Source organism: Atractosteus spatula, chromosome 25, assembly GCF_055471065.1.
Source record: "Atractosteus spatula isolate fAtrSpa1 chromosome 25, fAtrSpa1.hap1, whole genome shotgun sequence".
Taxonomy (NCBI): Eukaryota; Metazoa; Chordata; class Actinopteri; order Semionotiformes; family Lepisosteidae; genus Atractosteus; species Atractosteus spatula.
The window spans coordinates 9,755,277-9,779,923 of NC_142730.1; the positions used below are offsets into that span (position 1 = coordinate 9,755,277).

The 24,647-nt window shown below is 42.7% G+C and overlaps 2 protein-coding genes across 2 annotated transcripts; both read right to left on the reverse strand.

Annotated features, from left to right (window-relative positions):
* Positions 1-5,784: 5,784 nt before the first annotated feature.
* Positions 5,785-11,760, reverse strand: LOC148815364 (protein rapunzel-like). Its single transcript, XM_088905582.1, has 2 exons — positions 11,697-11,760; positions 5,785-8,988 (listed from the first exon to the last, which is right to left on the reverse strand). Exon 2 carries the CDS (start codon positions 8,944-8,946, stop codon positions 8,200-8,202), a length of 747 nt encoding a protein of 248 aa, XP_088761708.1. The 5' UTR covers positions 8,947-8,988; positions 11,697-11,760; the 3' UTR covers positions 5,785-8,199.
* Positions 11,761-22,055: 10,295 nt separating this feature from the next.
* On the reverse strand, positions 22,056-23,891 carry LOC148815365 (uncharacterized). The gene has a single exon (XM_088905079.1). It carries the CDS (start codon positions 23,889-23,891, stop codon positions 22,056-22,058), a length of 1,836 nt encoding a protein of 611 aa, XP_088761205.1.
* Positions 23,892-24,647: the final 756 nt, after the last annotated feature.

Below are 24,647 nucleotides of genomic sequence, written 5' to 3' on the forward strand. Positions count from 1 at the left end.
CCCTAGACAGATAGGCGCCAATGGATGACCATTGATCATGATAGCCAGGCTTAGCTAAGTGCATCCCCATTTGGGAGCTGTCCCTTATCAAAAGAAACCTTAAATCAGCCTGCATGAATAGCTTCTCTGTGGCTGCACCACAGAGATGAACAGAGAGATGGGGCCTCATTTGGGAAAGCACCGCAACACTTAATTCTGTCTTATTAACAAGCATTGCCGCTACAGAGTGCAGGAAAAAAGTTGCTTATAGTATTCTGGCAATTACTGTAAACGTCAATATGACCTCTGAATTATGATTATTTGCTCATAAATATGAATGGAACTAAATAAATTGCATATTAAATATAAATAATAAATATAAATTGCATATTTTGCATACTAAGCTGATCACAATACAGTGGAAGTATTCTTAACAGTAATCAAGGGGCATTTATGGTAATAATTATGAACTGTATGCTAAGTTTTGAATGAATCAAACTGTATATTACCATACAAGGATTCTGGATGGGGTGAATTGTCCGAGTACTGAAGATCTCAGTATACAGTAACTCATGGAGTAGACTGTCAAATACTCAAGTGAGTCAATCTTTCAGGACTTTGTATAGTTGTCAGGTCTTCTCATGATCTCCTCAATCTGATTAGAAAATCTTCTAAGCTATACAAATCACATTCCCCGGAGTCTATATTATTATTATTATTATTATTATTATTATTATTAATAATAATAGTATTACTGAAGATGGATGTAGGTTCCTGAATCAGGCTTTAACAGTCATTTATCAACCAGTTCAATTAATTCATTTGTTTATTTAGTGACATATTTTAGAGCTATGCCTTATTCATTCCAAGAGGTCTGATCATAATCAGGTACTGTATACTACTGTATGAGCACTGGGTTTTCTCTTGATAATTCAATATTGAGTTAACCCGTTAGTGGCAGCATACTACTGTATATTTCAGGCACTGCTTTAAATAAGTCCCTGGCAAATTTTTATATCACTTGCTCCTTATCCAGAAAGAGATTTCCATAGGTAAATGAATACATTTGCATTGCCGTTTTTATAGCTCAGGTGACTGTCATGCATATTCAAGATCTTTTAAGTGCATATTTTGATAAGATTTTAGCTTTTAAAATTACATTTGCTTGAATGTGATATACACGCATATATTTTAACTCAAAAGCTATAAATCTAAGATTAACAAGTTAGTAAATGCACTGTTGTGCTTTAGTGATGCATCGTGTTAGACTGCTGACACCTAGTGGCTGGTGTACAAATTAAGCTCTAAGAGGTTTTGTATGCCCTTTTCCATAAATCTTTACCGATAAGATACCTTTATTAGCCTTATATTGCATTAGGAATTGTCTTTTCACATACCCCAGCGTGCTCTCCATGAGACACACAGACAGGGAGAGAAACTTGGGGTCAGAGCACACAGTCAGCCATTTATACAGCACCCCTGGAGCAGTTGGGGTGAAGGGCCTTGCTCAGGGGCCCAACAGAGTAGGATTCCTCTGCCAGCCGCAGGATTTGAACCAGTAACCTTCCAGCCACAGGCGCAGATCCTGAGCCACAGAGCCACCGCTACACCCAAGGACTTCTGATTAACTGGATCAATATTAAGCAAACACTTTTTTAGTCAGGCCCCCGATCTAGTTTAATTTAGTTAATTAACACATTAATTAGACGCCTTATTTAGTCACCTTGAACTGCTGAATCGTTGCCCTGTCATTTGAGCCTCGATTTTCGTGCGAGAGTAAACTCGTCTCACCAGTAAAAGCTACTATGTTCAATTCCTTGCTTCACTATGCAACGATACAGCGGATTCCCCTCCAAGTCTTATTTTTTCTCCTTTCCCCTTTTTTTCTTAGGCATTTTTTGTCGCCCTTTTTGTACTTTTTTGTACTTTGTATTCTTTTTTTTCAGCGCCGACTCTCCACCTTTTTATTTTTCAGCTGGGGGCCTCATTTAGAGTCTGTAAGACCCGTCTACAAAAAAAATTATTTGTGCCTGCATCAGATCTCCGTGATACTTTCTGATACCGCCATTCGACGCTTATACTGTATTTGAACATCTTACTGAGACCTGCTGCAGCTCCTGCACAGCTGGGTCTCCTCCACAGTGGGATCCTGCCCCTCCAGTGACTCCCCAAGTGGCCACAGCCTTGGGGACACTGGAGATCTTGTCCCAGTGTCTGGGGTTTCTTTTCTCACACTCACAGGCCAATCTGATCATTGAGCTAGAGAGTTAATTCACTCTTATTCTGCTGATTAACGGAGTTCAACTTAATCTCTTTCTGCTTTCAGTTTATGTTTAGAATCTAAATTTGGAAAGAAAAAACTTCTAATATTCAGAAATGTATCTTTGGAAGGCTCCTGTACATATTTGTTATACATACTGTACATTAATTTTCTAACTGCTTTGTGTAATTCAGAGGGACCTATCCCAGCAAGCAATGGGCACAAGGCAGGGTACACCCTGGACAGGACACCTTTGCAGGGCAGACACACAGACATGTGCATACTACGTACTGTATTGTACATTTTATTACAATTATAATTCTTAAACCATTATTAAATAAGCAATGCCCTTTTTACGGTCATGTATACAACTTTGATTGTGTGCCCTTAATAAAACATTAGACTAGTTCAAAGGGATTTTATGCTACAGTGCTTTTTTGGAGCTACTGTAATTTACTCTTTATTATTGTAACATAGACACACCCATTTCTACAATTAATGACTTAAGATGCCTTGATGCAAACAAGCTAAAGACCTCTATATGTCTGAAAAAATATTTGTGTATGTTCTTTAATACCAATTCCAGTGTAATGTAAATGTGGTGCCTATTTCTCTACAAATGGCCAATCATGCCACTGGACCATTTTATTAGACAGAGGCTCTTCCTGGCTTCTGATTCAGACTGGTACTTTAATGCAGGCAGTCGAGCAGGGTAAGTTAAGCTCCCTTAGTTCTTGAGTGCTGGGTTCTTTCAGGTCTTTAAGGGACCTTTTAATTAACTCTTGATTAAGACAATTGACTCCTTATCCACTTACTTGGTTCATGTAAGTCATTGAGTCATAAACCGGACAAAAACATTAAGAATCAAAGACCAGGTTTGCCTGCCTCTACAGTACCTTACACATACAGTGTATAACAGCCAAAGAAAGGAACTGAATGAGCTCATCTCAGATTGGTCATGCTGATCTCTGAGTTAACCATTGAACCAGTCACCCATTACACTCACAAGTTCAAGCAGCAATTCTGAAACATCCTTCTGGAGAAGGACTGCTCTTGAGTCCCAAGGGGTCAGATCAATCAGTTACTGTATGTGTGAATGTTTTTTTCTTCTGGAAAGGGTGCTGGTACATTACTACTGCGTCTTCATCACCGTGAGTGGATTCATGATAGACTCCAGATCCAGTTTCCCCAACAGCTTTTGTAATGGAAAAGAATGAATCACGATCAGAATTTGTTTTCCCTCAAGATCCATGTCAATTGGTCCACAATAAACACGGCAGGATGAGAAGCTAAAGCATAAACTAACTGACACAGAACTGTCCACGCTGATGCTGGAGCAGGAGGGTGTATTTTATAGTCTCTCATTTACGAGGAAAGGGGAGCTGTTTGTGGTGCTGAATGACAGCTCACTTGGTTAGATACAGTACTCACGTTTTCCTTGACATTCATCAGCTAAGGAGTACTTTAATTCCTGTTTGCCTGCTGAAAGTTCCTGACTTTTAGACAGTTTTCTTTTTCAGTTGAGATAACATTATATGGAGTAGGTGTGCTTTTGTACTATTTCATACATTATTTTTTATGTGACTCACACTCACCTCTTTGTACTTTTTCCTTTCTAGAGTACGTAGAGAATTATTACCATAGACTATCGGTCATGGGCTCTCGTAATCAAGGACAAGCCTCTGTCAATTACAGAAGGCATAGACATCATACCTGATGATCCAGTCAGCCTTCTTAATCGCTGCCACACCTCACAGCTGTAGACTACTTAAGAACCAGTTTTGGGTTTTCCCTCTTGAGTCTCTCGGGTGAAAAGAGCCCTGAGTCAATATTTCTGGTTATTTAAGATTTTAAAGAAGATGCATTTCCATACAATATTTACTGTTCAAAAAAGTAGTTGGGGGTAGTCCACAGCTATTATGAGATACTGTCTTTTTGCAGATATTTTTTGAGATTTTGTTCCTACAATGATCAGAATAAATACACATATCAGCATACTAACAGACACATGCATATACAGTCCCATAATACCAGGGTGAAAACCTGCACATACAGATAACACGGTACTGCACTGTGCTGTTTTTATAGTGACAGTTAAGAAACTTACTTTAAATAAGAATGCAGGTAGTATACCTTGAGTCTTTTTTACTAATGTATAAATCACTTAAAAATCCAATGCTTTTTAATTTCAGGAATGGCAATCCAAACACTAAGCACACCTGTCTGTTCTGCTACATACTGTACTGTATCACTCGCAATCAAGTGCCATGATGGAGTTAAGTTAAATATCAAAATTATCCAGACCATAAACTGACAATGTACATCGAGAAGCAAATATTTTAAATTATTCCTGAAATGAACTTTTCCAGTTACTTTGCCAGTGCCTGAATAACCTGGGAACAGATCACCGCAACAGGCAGATAAATATTTTAATTTCAGGAATAATTTTCCAATTTTTGTTTCTCGATTTAAATAAATCTGTCTGTTGTGTCGGTGATCTGTTCCCAGATTAACCAGTCACAGTAACCGTGATGGGATTTTCTTTAGTCTTTCTGATACACAGGGGTTATTTCCTATATATTTCCTATAAAATGCAAATTTGATCTAATTTCTATGTTTTTTAATTCTGTTTTTTTCATGGCACATTTGTAGTTTGTCAGGTTTTCCTGTCAGAACCTGAATACTGTAGTTAAAGGTGGTGACAGGAGGCCTACAGTGTGTGCAGTGATAATCAGCCACAGGGAATATTATCAGCAGAAATCTATGCTGTAGGATGGACAGGTATGTAAAGATACTGATATGATTATTTACCTAGATTCTGGCATTTTGTTAACACGCCTGTCAAATTAATTAATTTATTTACACTGAAATGAATTACACTAAAGTAACTTACACAGCATGTCACAAAATGATTTCAATACCATGCACGGCTCAGAATATGTGTGGGGGTTTAAAATGAAATAGAAATAAACTAAACATGTTTCAATCAGGCAGTAAGAACATTCTTCTTCAGGACAAGATGATAGACACTGAACATGAAGAAACTGCTCCTGGAAGGACTCAGATGTTTATGCAGTCTTGTCCAAGTCCTCTGAGTGACTCCTGTGCTCTGCTAGCAGCCAAAGGAGATGCAGTGATTGGTCTCTTCTCATTTATAAGCTTTATATTGGAATGCTCTACTCTTCTGGCTTTCAAATCTGCTCCCAGATTTCAGAAATTGAGCTTGTTCTGGAGTAAAGACGTTACTCTGCAGAGAATTCAGTGCGAAAATACACAAGAGATGAAAATGGATATTTCGAATTTATAGCTTATGCCTAGCTGGCCTCTTGATGCAGAATAATGAATCATTATTTTCAGTGACTGGAATGGAGACGAGAAAACTATCTAAAATTTCTGCGTTTCTCTTCTTTTAGAGATAAATGGCCATTCTTATGAATTTAGGGGGCGCTTTGTAAATGACGGTGTGTGTACTTTATGAAGATGCCAGTCAAAGAATCATATAATTACATGAAAACATATAATGAGACGCACAAAATAATGTTCTCTGTTTTCTCCCTATTTTTTATTGATAATATTGTCTCATGGTTGCACAGTCAGACATAATGAATTAAAAAAAGGAAAAGCAAATTGAAACAGTATTGGAAGAAAAGAACTTAATCATACATCAGTGGTTCTGTGAATTATGTGAGTAAGTGCTTTCAAGGCAGCTGCTATTTTTGATAGTTCATTCTAGTTGAAACCAAAAGACGAGCACAGTATCTGGTTACAACATACACCCGCATGACACGCATATCACTGAGTATGATAACTGATTATAGAGGAATACAGAGCCCAGTGACCAACATGATTTTAAAAAATAACATGCAAATTCCTCAATACATTTCTTATGTAGTGTTCCAGACCTGGTATAGGAGAGAGACTATTCTGAAGCTTAAAGCAGAATTTCACATGAGTAATTTTACACAAAGAAGAGGCACTATTGGCAGGTTCCAGTTATCCAGGCTGAGCTTGGGTGGACACAGGAGAGTATAGGGCTTCAGGGATACAAACAACACTAACAGCCCATTTAGTGTAAGTATGGCTCTTTTCAAATTAAAATCCATCAAGAGCAAAAACAACAGCAGGCTGATACAGAAAATAATCAGAATTACATGTGACACGTTAACCTGTTTCTTAGAAGACAGAACAATAAAAATCAGAATTCAGTCTTTCCTTGTCATTACAAAATTTTACATTGTGCAAGTCAGAAAAAACATAAACAAGATTACAGCCTGCATGGAACCTAGTTTTGGATATTGAATTAATTACTGTATTTTTTGGATTTTAGGTGGGATGCTCAAGATTTGTAAAGCTTGCTGGGCACTAAAGCTTTTTAAGACCTTTTTCACTTTGGATTGGAATTAATTGAAGAAGCTTAAGATTTGCAAAAGTGGCAACACTTTCATTCGCCTAGAAAGTTAGGCTTTACAATTCTTTATGCTCAGCATACATTTTTAATTTGAAGCTTTTTGTTTTGGTTTTGTCTGTTTCAGTTTTGAAACTGTGCTAACCACAGCTATCACTGGCGATTGTTTTGGGTTATACAGTAAGTCGGAATTTGACCAAACGGACAAACAGAACGAATAAGTGCCTATTTTTCAAATCTACTGTTGAAATGATTACGAGCTTCTTGATATTGCAGTAGTTATGGGAGATAAGGACACCATGGGGAGCGAGGCTAGCTGTGTTTTTGAGGGGGTGCAGTCAATACACAATTGATCTGTACATCTTATATCTCGTCTGTTCTTCCCCTTTGTCCACCTCCAACTGCACTTGCAGAAGCCTCTCTCTCCCTGTCTTGGCTTTGCACACTGGCTTCACAGACTCCTGCAGGGTTTCCACATTATCATCTACCAATACCCCTCCCATGCCGAATGTCCACAAGACACATTGTGTCTACGAATAACGGCTGCATTCTTCCTTTTTCCTTAGGGTTGAGTTTCTGCCTGAGACCTGACTGTTCCATTAGGACCCCCGTGCCTTTTTCCCTTTCTAGACTTAAGATCTTATTGACCTAAACAACTCCAGTGCTTTACATGAAATCCACTGGACATCCCAGTTTTGACCTGCGGTTTACATCACAAGACGTTCCAAGATGTAAAAATGTAAGGTAAACAGGCTTTGTCCATATGTGAAGTCAGAAACATGGCTTTAGAGGCTGACTCACAACTACGAATTGTCATGAAACTCATCAGGATACAGTGTCACCAAGACTCCCATTTAAGGTTGACCCTGTACATATGCAAAATACTTAATGTACTCTTGCATTGATTTTGCTAAAAATAACTTTGTTACACTTGACTGAACTTGAAATTTATTCTTTCATGACCTGATATGTATGTATATATACATTGAGGGTATGACCAAAGTTTAAGCAAAGTGTGACTCCTGATTGTGTCTGGCATGTTTGCAGAGCAGTGTGTGGTGATAGACAAGTCGGTTAAAACACATAAAAACTGCCCAATTAAAAGGTAAAATTGCCTGTTGAAGGTAAATTAAATACGCAAAGGTAGAAAGCAGAAGCTTAACTTAGGAACACAAGAACTGGATCTTGCATGCACAGTTACACCCTAGAATAACCTACAGTATATCCAGCCTAAGTCTGCTTCATGTCCAGTTTTCAGTGACGAATATTGTCAGACGTTAGACTACCATCCAAGCTCTACAGAAGCCTTATTAGTACAGACCCCAGGGGACAGGACTATTCAGAATGTAAGACACCACGAGGCTGATGCTGTTTGTAGTCGAGACTTCAAAAATGTTTTGCCCTGCTTTTCCCTCATAATTTTTGCCTGCCAACCAGTTCCAGAACCACATTCCAGAGATCCTGTATGCTCTGACCAACCAGGACACGGACACCCAGTCGCACTTCTTCCCCAAGAAGTCCAGGAGTGGTTGATAAACTCCTGGATGAGTTTAGTCTATTTCTCCTGCAGCTGGTTCTCCATGTCCGTTCTGGCCTGGGCGGCGAAGTTGTTGGTGCAGTCGTCCACGGCCGCCTTCATGCGCCTCTCCACCTCCTCCATCCTCTCGCCCCACTCCTTCAGGAGCAGTTTCCCTGCTGCCTGGTCCTCCAGGGAGGCATGACCAATCACAGCGATGAGGCCCATGAAGAAGAGCTTCTTCAGCTGGGCGCAGAGCTCCTCCACCGCTCTGCGGCTCCTCTCCTCCGTGACCAGGACGGTCTCCAGCACCGACTCCCCAGACAGGTTGTCCCCGATCACCGCGTTGTACAGAGTGAGGAGGCTCAGATCCCCTTTCGTGGCCTGAAAGTGTCTCATGAATTTCCTTTTGCTGCTCTCCTTGAACTTGGTGCTAGCATTCACAAATTCCAGGTATGTCTCGTACTGGCTGAGAATACGCGCCTCCGCCTCAAAATATTTTTTGTTAATTGAGGATTTTTCCATCTCTCGGTGGATGCTGTCAATCACATTCTTAACAGCTTCTAATTTCTGGTTGACCTTCTCAAACAGCTCGGTCAAATACTTCACATCTTTGCTCTCTGGGTTGCTGAGAATCTCTTTGGAAAAAATTAAAACAGCCTCCAGGACGGGGTTCAGTTTTCCAGCTGTAGTGGCAAAAAATTCATATCCTTTCCCCATGATTTCCAATTCCAACTCGATCTTCTCCTTGTTTTCCATCACCCATTCTTCCACGCACTCCATCATTGGTCCTTTTATCTTCTGGCCTTCAGGTGATCTTCACAAGTGCTGAAAGAGAAGCAGGAAATTAGTTTTCTCTCATAGCTGTGTGTGGAAATGTAAATGTGTCATTTGTGCCCCTCTCAAGTTCACGTTTGTCATTCCAGCCATATACAAGTAGACAGTGGAACGAAATATTGTTCCTCCACGTCCATGGTGCAAATACAGACAAGACACAGACATAGACATTGTAGACAGAACTAATAATACTGATATTAATTCACTAGGAATGACAACGCCCAAGATAAATGTGTCATGAAATGATTATGGAGCGAATTTTGGCTTTACCCACTTGGCTGAGGCCAGGACCCCCCTGCAGGGTGACCAAGGGGCAGCTGCAGAGGAGGAGATGGAGTGAAGGTGGGATGCAAGAGACATGCAAGTGAGAGAGATAGGGATCTCGTAGGTATTTATAGTGTTTTGGGAGTGGAATGGATTGTCAGGAGCGACTGCTAATTACTGACAGCTGAGTCTGATTGAACTTTGTTGTTGGCATCCCTCCCGAACTTTCCTGAAGTGGTGGATTTGAAGCATATGGGATGAGCACCTGGCACATGGAGATATTAAAAATATCTGTAAGGGTGTCTGCTAGCTGATCTGCACATTCCTTGAGCACGCAGCATGGTGCCTGCATCTTTAACTAGAATAGATATATACTAGATATAACTTATTTTATATATATACTCTTCTAAAAGTACTCCCACATGTTCCCATATTCTCCATATTTAAAATTCAGAGATGAAACAAACATTCACTGAATTCTTAATCTCTTCATTTGTCTTGACTTAAATGGTCTTTAATAGACAGAAACTAAGCTAAGCAAGGCTGGGGCTGGTGCCAAAAGGCTGATACTGTAGGTGGCGCTCTTGCCTCAAGCCCCAGATTCCAGCTAAACAAGTTGACAGGAGAAAGAGGTTGAATGTCCACAAAGGAAAATAAAACTAGGCTGATTTGCTAGTGCAAATTTGAATTGGTTCAGTTGCACAACATTACTTGAGCAAGTCACAGAATTAGCTGCTTGACCTCTGTTTGCTGTAATACAGGTTCACAAAGTTCCTTCCGTCAGGTAGACGGATAATTTAAAGCAAATAGTCAACCATGATAACCAAAGAGCTTTCAAAGGAATTCGGGATAAATGTGTAGAAAGGTACATGCATTAGGAGAAGGGTATAAAAATTCGAAGACACTAAATATCCCTTTGAGCATAGACACATTTACCATTAAGAGGTGAAAGAGCAGCCAGGCTAGGAGGAAACTGGTTAGATACTGTGTGCCCAAGTCACTGGTGGTGGAGGCAGCATTATGTGAGGGGTCAATAGGGACTTTGAAGCTTGTTAAAATAAAGACATACAGACGCAGACGTTCAAAACGAGCAGGGTAAACTACAGTAAAATGCGATGGGTGTGTCGCATCACAGCGCGTCATATCACATCATACCTTATAATACCGCAGTTATGATAATAGTATCCGGAATCACCACCAGGTGGAGCTAATAAAGCTTAACCTCTCATGTACAGCGTTTGAGCTGTTGCCAGAAAACGCCTGGTTTCAAATCCCGGTCACTACTGAAGGACAATCTTTTTACAACTAAGAATTTAAGTTGTATACTCTTTAGACTTTTAATAATTTTAAACTGTGTATTACAGCATGTTAATCATTAAAGTTTAAAAAGTCGGTATGTTTTATAAAAGCAAGATTGCTGAGTTGGACAAAAGTACACAGTACAGTCTTTACGGAAGATATTACTAATAGTATTAATAATGAATGACCTTGGACAGGCTGTAAGCTCAAAGTATTACCGTGGTTCACTTTCTTTGTAACCCTCTTTGTAAATGTTTCATTGACAAAATATTAAGTTTATATACTTTGTGAAAAGTTATAATGTTTTAACCTTTTCTGCGAATACGCTTGTTATCGTATCGTTTTTGTAAAAATTTGTGCCTGCCACATATATCTCAAGGGTTATCACTAGTTTTACAATATTTTGCATTTAAGCAGCTGATTATGTGTTAATTTTAGATGTAGAGCATTTTGGTATGTAGGTGTTGCACATTTTTTAGTAAAACCTGGTGTTACACTGAGGCAAGACCCATCAGATTCACAAGCTCCTGCTTAACTTTATCACACAACTTATCACACAACTTTGTTTTTATTTTCTGGTACATGGCAAATTTCTGGTACATGCTGACTGTTTTGAATGAAATGTGATTTGTCCTCTTGTTTTTACAAGTTGCAAGAAGGCTGAATGGAGTCGTCTCCTAAATATTCTAGAATCAAGTTGGGATTTTATATTAAAAGTTCAGATATGACAAATGTCATGGGTTTATTTATTTTTTTAGACCCATGAATGTATTTATGTTAGCATCATCTTAATATGAATAAAAATGTAAAAAAATCATATAACTACAGTATAGTTATATTATAGCATAGTGATTATTATATATTCTTATTTACAGTAAAATAAGTTATATATAATAATAATTTACATAATAGTCATTATTCTCTCTAATGTAATGCAGATTAAGAGTTTACAGCTTTATTCTGCCATCAGTACCAAATACCTGATCTATCTATATTCTTCTACTAATCCCAAGGACATTTTAGTTTGATTAGTTTTATTTGTTTGATGAAACACGTTTGTTGTAGCAAGATACTTTCTTCAGCAAGAACATTTCATTTCAGAAAGTCTGTGTAGAAATATGGGAGAAATATCTTACCTACAGCCCAACAAGGTGCTTCACACTCACTCAGGTCTCCAGCCAAGATCAGCTGTCTCTCTGTAGCAGGGGTCTGCTCTTCGGTGTAGATAGAGTTTTCTGTCCATGGACACACCTCCTGGCTCCGCCCAAGTCCTCCTTGACTTCCAAAGAACTCACAGTGGAGAATGTGAAGGATACTGTCCAGCAAATATTTGTATAGACTTTTTATCTATGTTTTATGATATGGAGTAATGTTTAAAGTCAAGAACTCATTTTGGATGCTATTTTACAAAAACCAAGACCCTTAACGTTCTACCTCTGACACTTTGAATGTGGGAAAGATTTAAAAACTAAGAAAGACGCAAATGTTTGCAGGAGCCAGTGATTCACTGAGGGATTAGGTTTGAGGACAGATTTTTTATGCTTCTTCCTAACGCTAAGCCTTTTATTATTATTATTATTATTTATTATTTATTTATTATTTTATTATTCTGTGCCTGAACAGATATCCATCTGAGCAACACACACTGCAGGAACCGATAAAGAAACTCTCTCACAACTGTCACACCAACCCAATGTGTCCTACTGTCACAAAGAAAGCTGTTTAACAAAGGTACAGTATGTACGTTGATAAGTCCTGTGCTCTGATTCTACAAAAAAATCACCTTGAGTATCACCTGCTTCCTGGGCAGTAGTTTTATTCCTGAGCACAAGCACAGCCCTCTTCATTGCTGGTCAGGTTTTGATTCATCCAGTTAGTATGTTTTGAGTGAATTTCTTTTTCTAAAGTTGGAAAATGACTGCTTGCATGCTGTATACAGTAGAGACAGATTTGTTCTAAGAAGGCAAATCTAGCATTCTGCATTGTGCTCGACATACTGTATGTGAAAGTTTAATTACACAGTTGTGAACACTCTCCAACTTCAGCTACATTAACTTGTTTTTTGCATTTTCCCATTTTGTCATGTTACTGTGCAATGCTTTTCAGTTTTAATTTAAAATCTATTGCCCACATGGCTGTATCTGTGAAGTCAGTAATGACCCGCTCCAAATCTCTGAAGGAGATGTCTGGAATCCCCATCCATTCCACTTCTTCAGTGTCGTCATGCTAGTTGCAATGCATGAATGTTTTCAACAGACCAGTGCTACCAGAAACATCCCCTGTGGATTGTTTTGACTTTGTATCTGAAGCACCTGACAATGAGTGAGTCTGACAATCCAGTTTTGATTGTAATGTACTGTAAATGCTGTCTGCTGAAGCAATAAGACAGTGAGTCAGGATTTGCAAATTATACTTACAGTACGTTGTCAGAGCAAATATTAAGAAGGAAGTCACAGACTGAAGGTCCTGGAAATGTTGGTCCAAGAAAAATATTTATTCAGTTAAACTCAGCTGCAGGGTAACCAGGTGTACTGCTGTGCAGTACATCATAATCCCTGAATACTGTGATCCCAACAGGGAGGTGGACTGAGTGGGCAAAAATGGGATGTCATTGTAAGTCTGATTCTCTTCGTGTCCAGTCAGCTCTGTTCATTGCAAATGAAGCACAAAATAAATCTGCAATGATCTAAAACACAGGGCAGAAGGTGTAAATCTAGGCAGAGATGAAAGCATAAAACGATGGCTTGTCCAGTCAACCATCGGCCTGTGGCTAACTGGGCCCTGCTTGGCCCTCACCCAGTAATGATGCATAATGACCATTTGACCACATTGGTGCTTATTTTCATTTTATAAATTTCCAGTCAAATACTGACATCACTATCATGTGAGTGAAAATGGATCTAATGTACATCTGTTGCATCAAGTTGCAGAAGAGGTTGACGCAGACAAAACATTTGATTGCCTACAACACCGCTGTATGCTGTACTGTTCGTGCATTGATAAATAAACCTTGATTGATTGATTGATTGATGTCATTTCTGCTGATTACAGCACTGGGAGTGTGTGCCAGGCATGGTGCTTGTGGATTAATGTGCCGGGTGCTGATTAATAACCACTTAGCATTATTTTCTCATATTCATTGTGTTGTACTGTATATAGAACCTTGCAAAATTATTCACCCCCTTCCAGGGATGTCCCATTACAGATTGATAGTTACACCTTTGAAAGGAGTTCAATCAAAAGAAGCCAAATGTCAGCACAAACTCCAAGGGAAAATAAAAAAAATAAAATATGTAGCTTCATGCATAAGTACTCATCCCCTTGAGGCAATAAGAGAATCAGAGAACGGATAAAGTATTTCACCTGCACCTGATACTGTACTCCTTGGAAAACACACAAATTGTGCAAAACCTGGTGATCTCCTACTCCTGCTAGTCTGGATTCAGTGAGAGATACAACGGTGAAAGATACAGTCACCAATGTTGTTCAATGGTCTTTTTTGTGTTGTTTTGCCATTTTAAATTAAACCTCTACCCACCCAAACTTTCCTAATATCATAAAGAAAGAATAGGACAGTGATTAAGAAGGCTATAGCAGTTCTAAAGAAAGAAGGTTACATACCTGATGGGGAACAGACACTGGCATCCCTGACTGGCAGCAGCTGCCCTCACTACATTAGTTGTTGGTACCCACAGTATAAAGATACTGAGCTCTAAGGAATGACTGGCACAGTAATGTTTATGAAGACACCTGGTATGATTTTCCTTGAGGCAGATCTCGCCTCACCCAACCTTTTAAACTCCAAATTTGCCTCCGGAAAATAGTGTTTTATTTTCTTCAGATGCGATTTGTAACCCAGGCATGCCCGTACAGACAACAAGTGAGAGAGAGTTCCCATTGCTGTGTGAGCACACCCCACACCGATGGATTTTACATTTCATTTGCTCCTTGTGTTCTTATATTGTATAAAAGCATCTCTCATCAGTTTGTGTACTCGAAATAGCTGTATTTATGATAATCATGGTGCTTGTAACTGTTGTATAGGATCATAGTGGGATACTTTCCTGGTCATCCTTCCAGTTCTCAATTAGGACACCCTGCTGGGCTCGTCTCTTACATGCCCAGAGCACAATGTTGGATATCAAACCTTTATTAATTTCAAAATGTACTGGAAAGCAGAAACTTCCTGAAAGGGTTGGCGAATTACACAAAACAAGGAATTAACAGCAAGAAAGGAGTCTTAGATTGGTTATTTAGCACAAGGACAGATCATCACTTACATCTCAAAACATGGGAATTCAGATGATTCTATCGAAAACTTCTTAAACATTACAGAAGACGCATAATGACAGGAACAAGGCTATCAAATAAAAGACAAGTTAAGAACTCTAGAATTATGCCAAGAGTTTTGTAGATATAGAATAAGCTATATATCTAGACCCAAAGGGCACTCAAATACTCTGAGAAAGGTAATAACATTCTCTCTGCTAACAAGAATCTTTCTGAATATAAATGCAATAAAATATCAATTCGTATTTAACTTTCATAGTATTATATACGTTATGTGGGTGGCATGGTGGGGAAGGGTTATCATTGCTGCCTTGTAGTTCTGGGGCCCTGGTTTAAATCTCAGCCCTGTGGTGCTCTCTGTGTGGAGTTTGCGTGTTCCTGTGGGTTTGGGTTTGTGTCTGTTTGCCCTGCGATAGTCTGGTGTCCCATCCAGGGTGCACCCAGCGCTGCGCCTGGGCACCAGACACCAGACACCAGCATCACTGCAAACCTGAATTGGAGGAAGTGATTAGAAAATGGATGGATATATGTTTTGAATTATATTTATAAAATACAGCAAAACCACATTTCAGAATGTGACTAACTCTCCTCTCAAAAGTATTCCAGCAGAACTAGAATGTTTTTTGTACAAACACACTGAGTACACAATCCAAACTGTTAGAAACTCTCAGCAGAGCTGCACTCCACCCATTAACATCATCACATTGGTGCCAACCTGCGATGCATGAGCCTGAGAATTCAGACAGGGAAAAAACAAGATCGTTTCAACTTGAAGTCATAGCGTGACAAGAAATGTACCGTAGTTACTTTATTGATACACGAACTTGATGTAATTAATTTTTTTATTTGACTGGCCATACCTGAGCACCTGATTGACAATGGCACCTCCCTAGGGTGGCGCGATGCACAGTTCGGAATCGCTGTGGTAAAGCGTTCCGTGCGCCTTCTAACGGCACGAATAATGAAATGTAAGAAAAAACAGCAGCAAACAAAGTGGAATATGGGGAATATTGACTAATTTATTTTTTATCTCAAGGGCCGGTTCAAACTGGCTGGCGGGCTGCGGAGTTACTGAGAGCCACAGCATCACTCCGTGAACTCCTTCCAGCCCAGAACCAGCCCTGGAACACCCTCCCTCTGGATCTGCAAATCAGAGGAAACTTCAGGGCTCTCTCACGAGCCTCTAAACCAGGGGAGTCGCTGCTGGAATCAGAGACCCACACTGCAGCAGCACTTAATATCAGAGTAACAGGAATAAGAAGGTCAATAGATTTCCCCAGTTGTGGTCTGTTTTCTAAACAGTTTCTAAAGACATGGAACTATATCATATCTGACACTTGAGCAGGTTATTTGCTCGCTGGTTTGGGATGAAACATGATGGGCACCATGGTGGAACAGTGATCAGTATTGCTGCTTCAGCGCTGGGGCCCTGGTTTCAGTTCCTGCGGAGCTGTCTGTGTGGAGTTTGTATGTTCTCCCCATGTCCATCGAGGTTTGCTCTGGGTGCTCCTGTTTCCTTCCGCAGTTCAAAAACATACTGGTGGGTTGATTAGCATCTGGGAGAACTGGTGCTGGTGCGAGTGTGTCTGTGTGTCAGTTTGCCCTGTGATGAACTGGTGTCCTGTCCATGGTGTACCCTGCCTTGTGCCCATTGCTTGCCTGTGTCGACGCCTGCTTAGCGCGACCTGAATTGGACGAAGGGGGACGGTGTTACGTTCCGTTTTTTTTTTACTCCCCTCCCAAGCTGGAATCCATTTTGGGAAGTGGGCGTATCCCTTAATTAAGTCTCTCTCTGGATTGGTTGAAGAGAGCGGTCCGGTTTTAAATGCCGGTTCGGGACTTCCTGAGGGGTGAGTCCAAAGAGAGATGGAAGAAGAAGAAACGGCGAAAACGTGAAAGGTGTCGGATTTGTTAGCTTAGCTGTGGTGCAGAGTTGGAATTATTGTGGCGCCCATGTTTTTTTTTAGCTTTCCGTTATACTGTTGCTTAGTTAAGTACAGAGTAGGAAGATAGCTTGTGAAGATTTTTCTTTAGCTTTGCTGCCCTTGTCGTGCAATTTTATCGAAGAAGAGCCAGGAGAGGTATTCTCATTCACTCAGTAAGGTCTTTATTCATAGTGCAATCTGGGAAAAAGCCATCACCCGTCTGTGCAGAAAAGTGAAAGCTGATTCAAAAGCAAGCAGGAAGAGCCCTTGTTTTATATCTTTTTTTAAGCTGATGCAACACTTCGAGGACAAGCAAAGCAGTAATTTTCCATTACTTATAGGTTTTTGCTTTTAGCAAAGAAGAGCAGTTATTCAAATAGTTTCTCATACTCCCTTCTTCAAGCAGCAGAGATAAACATTATTAAAACATCCCGTGCCCTTGACGAGCTGGATGCTATCACACTTTGTTCTAAGTATCCAGCTGCTTCTGCAGCACAGCTCTGTCCGTAAACAACACTTTTAGGATAAAACACTTTTTCTCATTAACTTTCCATTACATTCCCTCCTTTTTATCCTTAAATATGTTCACACCACAGAGTCCTCATAGGGGTCACCTGGTGGGTCCTCGGAGTCTGTTCTGAGCAGTGCATATTGATGCGTAAACATTTTCATTACCATAGATCGAAGCTTAGGAATAATACAAGTCATACAACAGCACAACAGCGAAAACATTATAACAACAGGCATGAATAGCTTTAAGAAAAAGTCCCCATGACCCAAATAATGATTTTAACCATGAAAAGAAGGGGAACTCATTGCCAATGCCCCGTTCTTGATTTACCCTGTCTTTAAGTTCTTTCAGCTGGTGTATTGCGAGGGTGAGGTTACCATGGTCATCGTCATTAGCAGGGATATAGGTACAGCACGAATCGCCTATCAGAACACACACCCCTCCAGAGGCTGCATTCTGGAGGTCTAACACAAACCTATTTTGCAACGCCATTAACCTGACTCCTCTTAATTCTTGTTTAATTGCGTTAAGGCCATCCAGCGTTATATTAATAAAGGAGTACATTTCATAGCGGGTTATTTGCAGCCAGCGAGCATTAGCTACGGATTGGATACTCAGACCCGATGAGAAAACCATTTCTGCTGCTGAGAATAGTCTATAATCATCTGGGATCCCCACCATACTTGGGGAATACCTTTCTGCCCAGGTTAAGGCCCTCTTGGCTAGGCTTCCCTTCTGGGTGATTAAGGGTTGGGTGGAGTCTAGCAAGTGGGAGTCTACTGGAACTACTAGGATTGGGTGATGCAGGGTTACGAATGCACAAACACCCTTCCACTGAGGAGGAAGGCTATCGTACACCTTTATACCACATTGCCAATACCAGTCCATTAACACCATGGTTCCATCAGACAGGGTATGATCAGTAGGAGTAAGATTACAACCCAGGGTTTGTCCTAGGGATGGACCCTGACCCTTGTTTTCATAGCAATGTGAGTGGTAGATCATGGATGGGAGGTGAACTACTATTTTGACTGGAGAGTCAGTCCAAGTAATGTGTTTCATCATGTGATTCCAAATCGGGGGGCACTCAGGTTTTTTGTCGCCGGTGTAAGGCATGTGAAGACTGAAACTCAACCCTCGTGTAGTAGTGTCAGACATGTTGAAGCTTAGTTCAATGGAGCCTGGGACATGTCCCCTGTACCCATTTATTGTACTGTAGTTGTACCCCTCGGAGTAGGCCAATGAGGTTTGGACAAATCCTCCGGGGTCAGGCCTCTGAAATCCCGCAACTGAACTTATACACTCAGAGAAAATACTTGCAACCGGCTGAGGGATGAGCCTCCCTGGTGAGGCTGTGGAATGAGGCATTAGAGAACACACATAACAGGACGTATTTGGTCGAGTACTTTTTGCAGTATAGTTCATGTAACGGCACCACAAATTGTCCTGGAAATCAGTATGATAGGTCTCATTCAGCCAATCCAGTGGGGAAACAACCTCTCTCTTCTGTCTGCTTTTTGGAACTGGAGTAGTGCCGTTTTGGCCTCCAGTAGTCACAGAGTCAGTTGTCAACAGAATGGGGACGATGATGAACAGACTGAGGTAGACGAGTCCACGCAGGCTTCTACCGAGTGACCACCCCAAGCGTCGGAATGGGTGCCAAAGGCACTGAGACGTCATCATTGCTCTGATAGGTCGTCTACTTGTAGATTGCCGGTCACCTTCTTGCAGTGGGACGCATGGATCCAGGGCACTCTTTCTGCAACCTTCACAGCGGTGGTTGTGGTCAGTAGCACCTGGTGTGGGCCTCTCCACCTGGGCGAACACCACTTTTTCCTCCTGAAGTCTTTCACCGGGATCCAGTCTCCTGGCTGGAGGGCGTGGCAGTAGTCTTGGTCTGGAGCCGGTAGGGCAGCTTTTACCTGTTTGTGAATATCACTGACAAGTTTAGACATTTTTCGGCAGTACGCCACTAGACACTCATCCAGTTGCGTGAGGTCTGTGGGCATGCCCTGGGGATTTGGAAGACCTATTGGGATATGTCTGCCCGTGAGGACCTCGTGGGGGGACAGGCCAGTAGTTGCATGGGGCCGTGCCCTTATATACATCAACACTAAGGGAAGGCAGGTCACCCAATCCATTCCTGTGTCAGCCATCATTTTTGTTAATTTGTTTTTAATGGTCCCATTCGCCTGTTCTACTGCCCCGCCACTCTGCGGGTGGTAGGAGCAGTGCTGCTTTAAGTCGATGCCTAGGTGATCAGTTAAGTAGGTAATAACATTGTTCACAAAATGGGTACCATTGTCTGAGCTGAGTTTTCCCGGGATTCCCCACCTTGGGAGGACATCCTGCAGTGAATGTTTGGCCACACTTTTAGCGTCTGCATGTTTGCAGGGAAAAACTTCTACCCACATCGAGAACATGTCCACTATAACTAGACAGTATTTGTATCTTCTGCAGGGTGTCAATTCTATGAAGTCCATCATGAGGAGTGGGATGGGCCGAGGACTGTCTTAGTGCCCCTGCCGACATTGTTTTGGGCACAGAAGACATTTTTCACAAAATTTTTCAGCAAAGCTCGTGAACCCCCTTGTATCCCACTGTGTACTTACCATACTCACCATACCTCCTTTTGACACATGGTCCTTTCCATGTGTCAATGTAGGGAAAAAAATGGTGGGGTAAGCAAGATTTACCTGTGGGCCCCAGCCACACCCCGTTGGAGAACGATCCAGATATTTTCCACTTACCTCTTTCCGACGCGGGAGCAAGGGCTTGCATGTCAGGTAGAGAAGCTGCCTGGGGCTCCGGCTGGACGGGGATGGAGGGGAGGGTAAGAGGAGAAGAAGGAGAAGCTCAGCCCAAGCATTACCTTTCGAGACGTCGTCGGTGGCACTGGTGTGGGCTGCACACTTACACACTGCAATGGCCTGAGGTAAGAGGATAGCCTCGAGCAGATTACTGACCAGAAGAGAGTGCTGAATGGGCGTCCCTTGGGAGGTGAGAAAACCTCTGTTCTTCCATAGAGTGCCAAAGTCCTGGACGACTATCCAGTCAGTGCCAATCGAACGAGAATTAGCGGAGATGTCGTGGCCTAAGTAACGTACACATTCTTTAACAAGCTGTACTTTAGAAAGTGAGGCCTTGTTACCGGTTTCAGCTAAAAAAATTAAGAGATTTCTGGTGTCTAGATTGCAGGCTTCCTCGGTAGAGGAGCAAACGAACAGGTCGTCCACATATTGGATGAGGGTGCTACCCTGCTTAAAAGAGAATCCTGAGAGACACTCTTGCAGTGCCGAGGAAAAAACAGTAGGTGCCTTAGTATACCCCTGGGGCATCCGAGTCCATGTGTACTTTTTCCCTTTAAAACTGAGACTCAGGATGAACTGGAACACTAAAAAAAGCATTTGCCAAATCAATGACAGAGAAAAACTTTGAGTCCCCGGGGATAGGAGATATAATGGTGGTCGGGGTGGGGACCACTGGAGCTCGAGCATGGATGGCGGCATTTACTGCCCGCAGATCCTGGACCGGACGCCAAGATTCCCCATTGGCCTTTTTCACGGGGAAAATTGGAGTGTTACATGGAGATGTTGGGCAGGGGATGAGAATCTTTTCAGCCACCAGCTTGTCCACAACAGGTTCCAATCCAGCCTCAGCGTCAGGTCTCAATGGATACTGCGGCCTGCAATGGGCCTGCTACCACCTCTAGAGGGACAGCACCCTTTATCAGGCCCACGTCGTACTTGTGGGCAGCCCAGAGGGAATCCGGGACTCCCTCCAGTGCAGGGTGTAAAGTGTCAACTGGGACTGAGGCAAACAATCGGCCCATCCTGTCGTCAGGTGCACTGTCCTCCGGGTGTTAAAAACAGGTGAGCAGGGATGCCAGCTGGCCTGGAGAGCAGAGTTATGCCTAATGCCTTCAGCATCTGGGGCTGTCCATGCCTGGCTAGTAACGCACTGTTGGACAAAGACACCCACATCTTGCCAGCGGAAGCCTGCAGCTTTCGCCAGAGACACGTGCAGGTGCGTCCCTGCCCGATACAGAGACTGCTGCTCGGTAGTCAGGGTCACTGCAAGGGTAGAAAAATCCCTTGAGACCAGATAACCATTCCCTTTTAGTCCATCGCTGCACTGTCCATCTCTAAACCAGACTTCCTCAAACCCTTCATCTGGGCCCCGAAACTAACCGAGGCCGTGCAATGCAACTTATCAAATCTTGAAAATCACCCTGGCCGGGCCACAGTCTGGCTGCGTCATTCAGAATCATTTGGGAAACCTGACCCACATCTTTTCCTAATAGGTCCCAGCTGTAGTAATAATCCGGGACCATGGGGGAGTGTTGGACAAGCATGGTTCGGGGCAAGCAGTCTTCATTGCAGGTTAGTTCGAGCCCCCGTTCTGAACAGACGATGGCGAGGCCCATTTTACAGAGCAAATCTCACAAATTAACAGGGCATTCTTTTGAAAGTAAGAATGAGTGGTTTGGTGGGCCCAAACCCATGCTTCTGGCATTCCACAGTGAGCGGTGTGGTGAAATGAGCCTTTGTCGGAGTGCCTGTTACTCCTATTGTCAGGATAGATTTCGATGAGAGCTTGAAACGGTGTGCGTCGTCTCTAAGCAGGGAATGGGTCGCCCCTGTGTCAACTAAAAAGTCATAAGGATCGCCATTAATATGCAAAGTGACTGTGGGCAGCTGGGAAGGGGAGGAGACAGCAGGTAATATGGAAGCGGTGCCCTCAGGCCCTACCTCTCCTGGGGGGGATAGTCAGTCTTTCTTTTCCCGTTGCCATGGTGTGCTGACTGTTACTCCAGCCGGGGGCGCCGAGTCCCAGTTCCCATCGTCTTCCTCTCCCCCCTCATTTTTGGGGCATTCTCTTGCCCAATGTCCTGTTTTTCCGCAGCGAAAACACGCGTCGCGGTCTCGTTTTCCTCGGTGGCCTCCTCGGCGGCCACGGCCTCCTGGTCCCCTTCCTCTTCCTCCTTGATAGAACTGGAGCTGGGCCCTCTGGAGCTGGTGTAGCTGATTCCTGTCTTTTCGTGCCTTTTTCTCATTCTTTGATGCTAATTGTCTCTCAGCATGGTAAGCATGGCGGCACACCTCGGTCAACCGGGCGGTGTCCCAGCCGATGCATGAGTTTTTCACCATGCTCCCTATTTCGGGGAGCAGGCTGTCCACGAGAAGATGCGTAAGTTGAGTTTCATATACTGAGCCGTCGTCGTTAGGGGCAGGTGGGGGCAGGCCACTGAGATTACTGAAGAGGGGGGTCAGTCTCTCCAAGAAATCATTACACGTTTCTCCGGGCTTTTGCTTGGTGTGTCTCAAGGTGAACCAGTCCATTTTGGGGGGATACTTTGCTTCTATTCTCTGGCAAATGGCGTCTAGCTGGTTCTGATAGCCACTGCCGATGACAGCGTCATACACCACGTCTGGGTTGAACGTGTCGCGCACATCGCTGTAGTCAAGCTTCAGGGTCTTTTGAAAAACGGTCTCTAGTTCGCTGCTCGTGGGCTCACATTGAGCGACTAGACGCCGCAAGGCAGTGGTGTATTTTTGCCCGTTTGTCTTGGGGTTTGGTGGTTCGCCGATTATGGCTGTCAGTTCTGCTAATTTCCATGGGCGGAAAACTAAAACAGGGTTACCGCCCTGGGGGTTTGGACATTCTATCATAGGGAACTGAAGACCCAGATTTGGGTCATCCTCCTCTTCTCCATCAGAAAAAGGCAAAGGGACTAGTGACAGGTCCAGGTGGGAACCATATTGGGCTCCCGACCTCGTAGAGGGCGGGGAGAGGCCATCCCACACTGGTTGGGGTCCCTTTTTTGGCTTAAACTCAGAAGCTGTCGGGCGGAGCTTAACACTCTTTTCCCCTGGCGCTGGTATATATTCCAGGGCCTGTTGTTTAGGGTTCTCCCTCACAGGGGTCCCATGGCCTCCTGTGCCCCGGTTATATGGGGGTGGTGCCGCTGGTAAAAGTGGAGCTGGGGCTGAAGCAAGACAGCCGAGGTCTGGATACAATTTAGATGTGCTCAGCATCATCTGTTCAGGGTAAGTAAGCAAGGGGGGGAATCTTTTTCCACACGCATCCCAGACTGACACACATTTTCTCATATACTCATAATCCCAACTAGGATCCCCTCCTGGATTTGGAGGGTCAGTCATTTCATGCAGCAATCTAATGGCCCATGGCTGAAAACTCCCGTCTCGAGGCCACTGCTCATTCGTCCATCCTGACATGCAATCAGTGAAAGGTTGGCAATAAACCAATCCATATTCTCTCCCTACTATACTCATGGGAGTTCCCTCAGGTTTCCCATTTCTCTCTTTCTTATGTGCTTCTTTACTTTTCCTTTCTCTAGCCTGCGCCTCATTTTTCCACAGCTCAAAACATTTCCAGTCTACTTTCTTGTTTCCTTTTTTCTCCCTTTCCTGCAACTTCTCCTGAAGCTGCTCAACCTGTCGTGGACTAAAGCTGCCATTCTCTGGGAAACCCAACTTGCTCCAAAGGGGAAGACACTTTATTCCCGCATCGCCAAACTTCTCGTACATGTACTTGGCTGGGCCACTCGGCCCAGCTTTGCCTTTAGAGCTCTCGTTACCCATTGTCAACAATGCCTTACTGTTTCTAGAACACTATCACATTAACTACTCCGCAGAGCAAAAACCACACGTCTGTGTTAAGATATGTTCATTTCACGAGTCCCAGACTCGCCGGGTCACAGACCCGTTATAAGTCCCTGACTTATCGAAGAGAACCCCCTTGTGGCTCACTATTCAAACTATTAGTTCTCTTAAGGATCACTTACTGATGTCAGACGGCTGTGGATTTCTCCAGATGCTTCTCTGAAAGGATAAGTATTTATCCCCCGAGGTTCGTCCAATTCACAAAAATTGTCCGGGTCCGGATGGAGTTCCAATAGCCGCCCGCAATCAGGTTTGTGACCCCATCCTCGTCGCCAAAGATTGTCGTGGAATTTTATCGAAGAAGAGCCAGGAGAGGTGTTCTCATTCACTCAGTAAGGTCTTTATTCATATTGCAATCTGGGAAAAAAGCCATCACCCGTCTGTGCAGAAAAGTGAAAGCTGATTCAAAAGCTTGGAGAGCCCTTGTTTTATATCTTTTTTTAAGCTGATGCAACACTTCGAGGACAGGCAAAGCAGTAATTTTCCATTCCTTATAGGTTTTTGCTTTTAGCAAAGAAGAGCAGTTATTCAAATAGTTTCTCATACTCCCTTCTTCAAGCAGCAGAGATAAACATTATTAAAACATCTCGTGCCCTTGACGAGCTGGGTGCTATCACACTTTGTTCTAAGTGTCCAGCTGCTTCTGCAGCACAGCTCTGTCCGTAAACAACATTT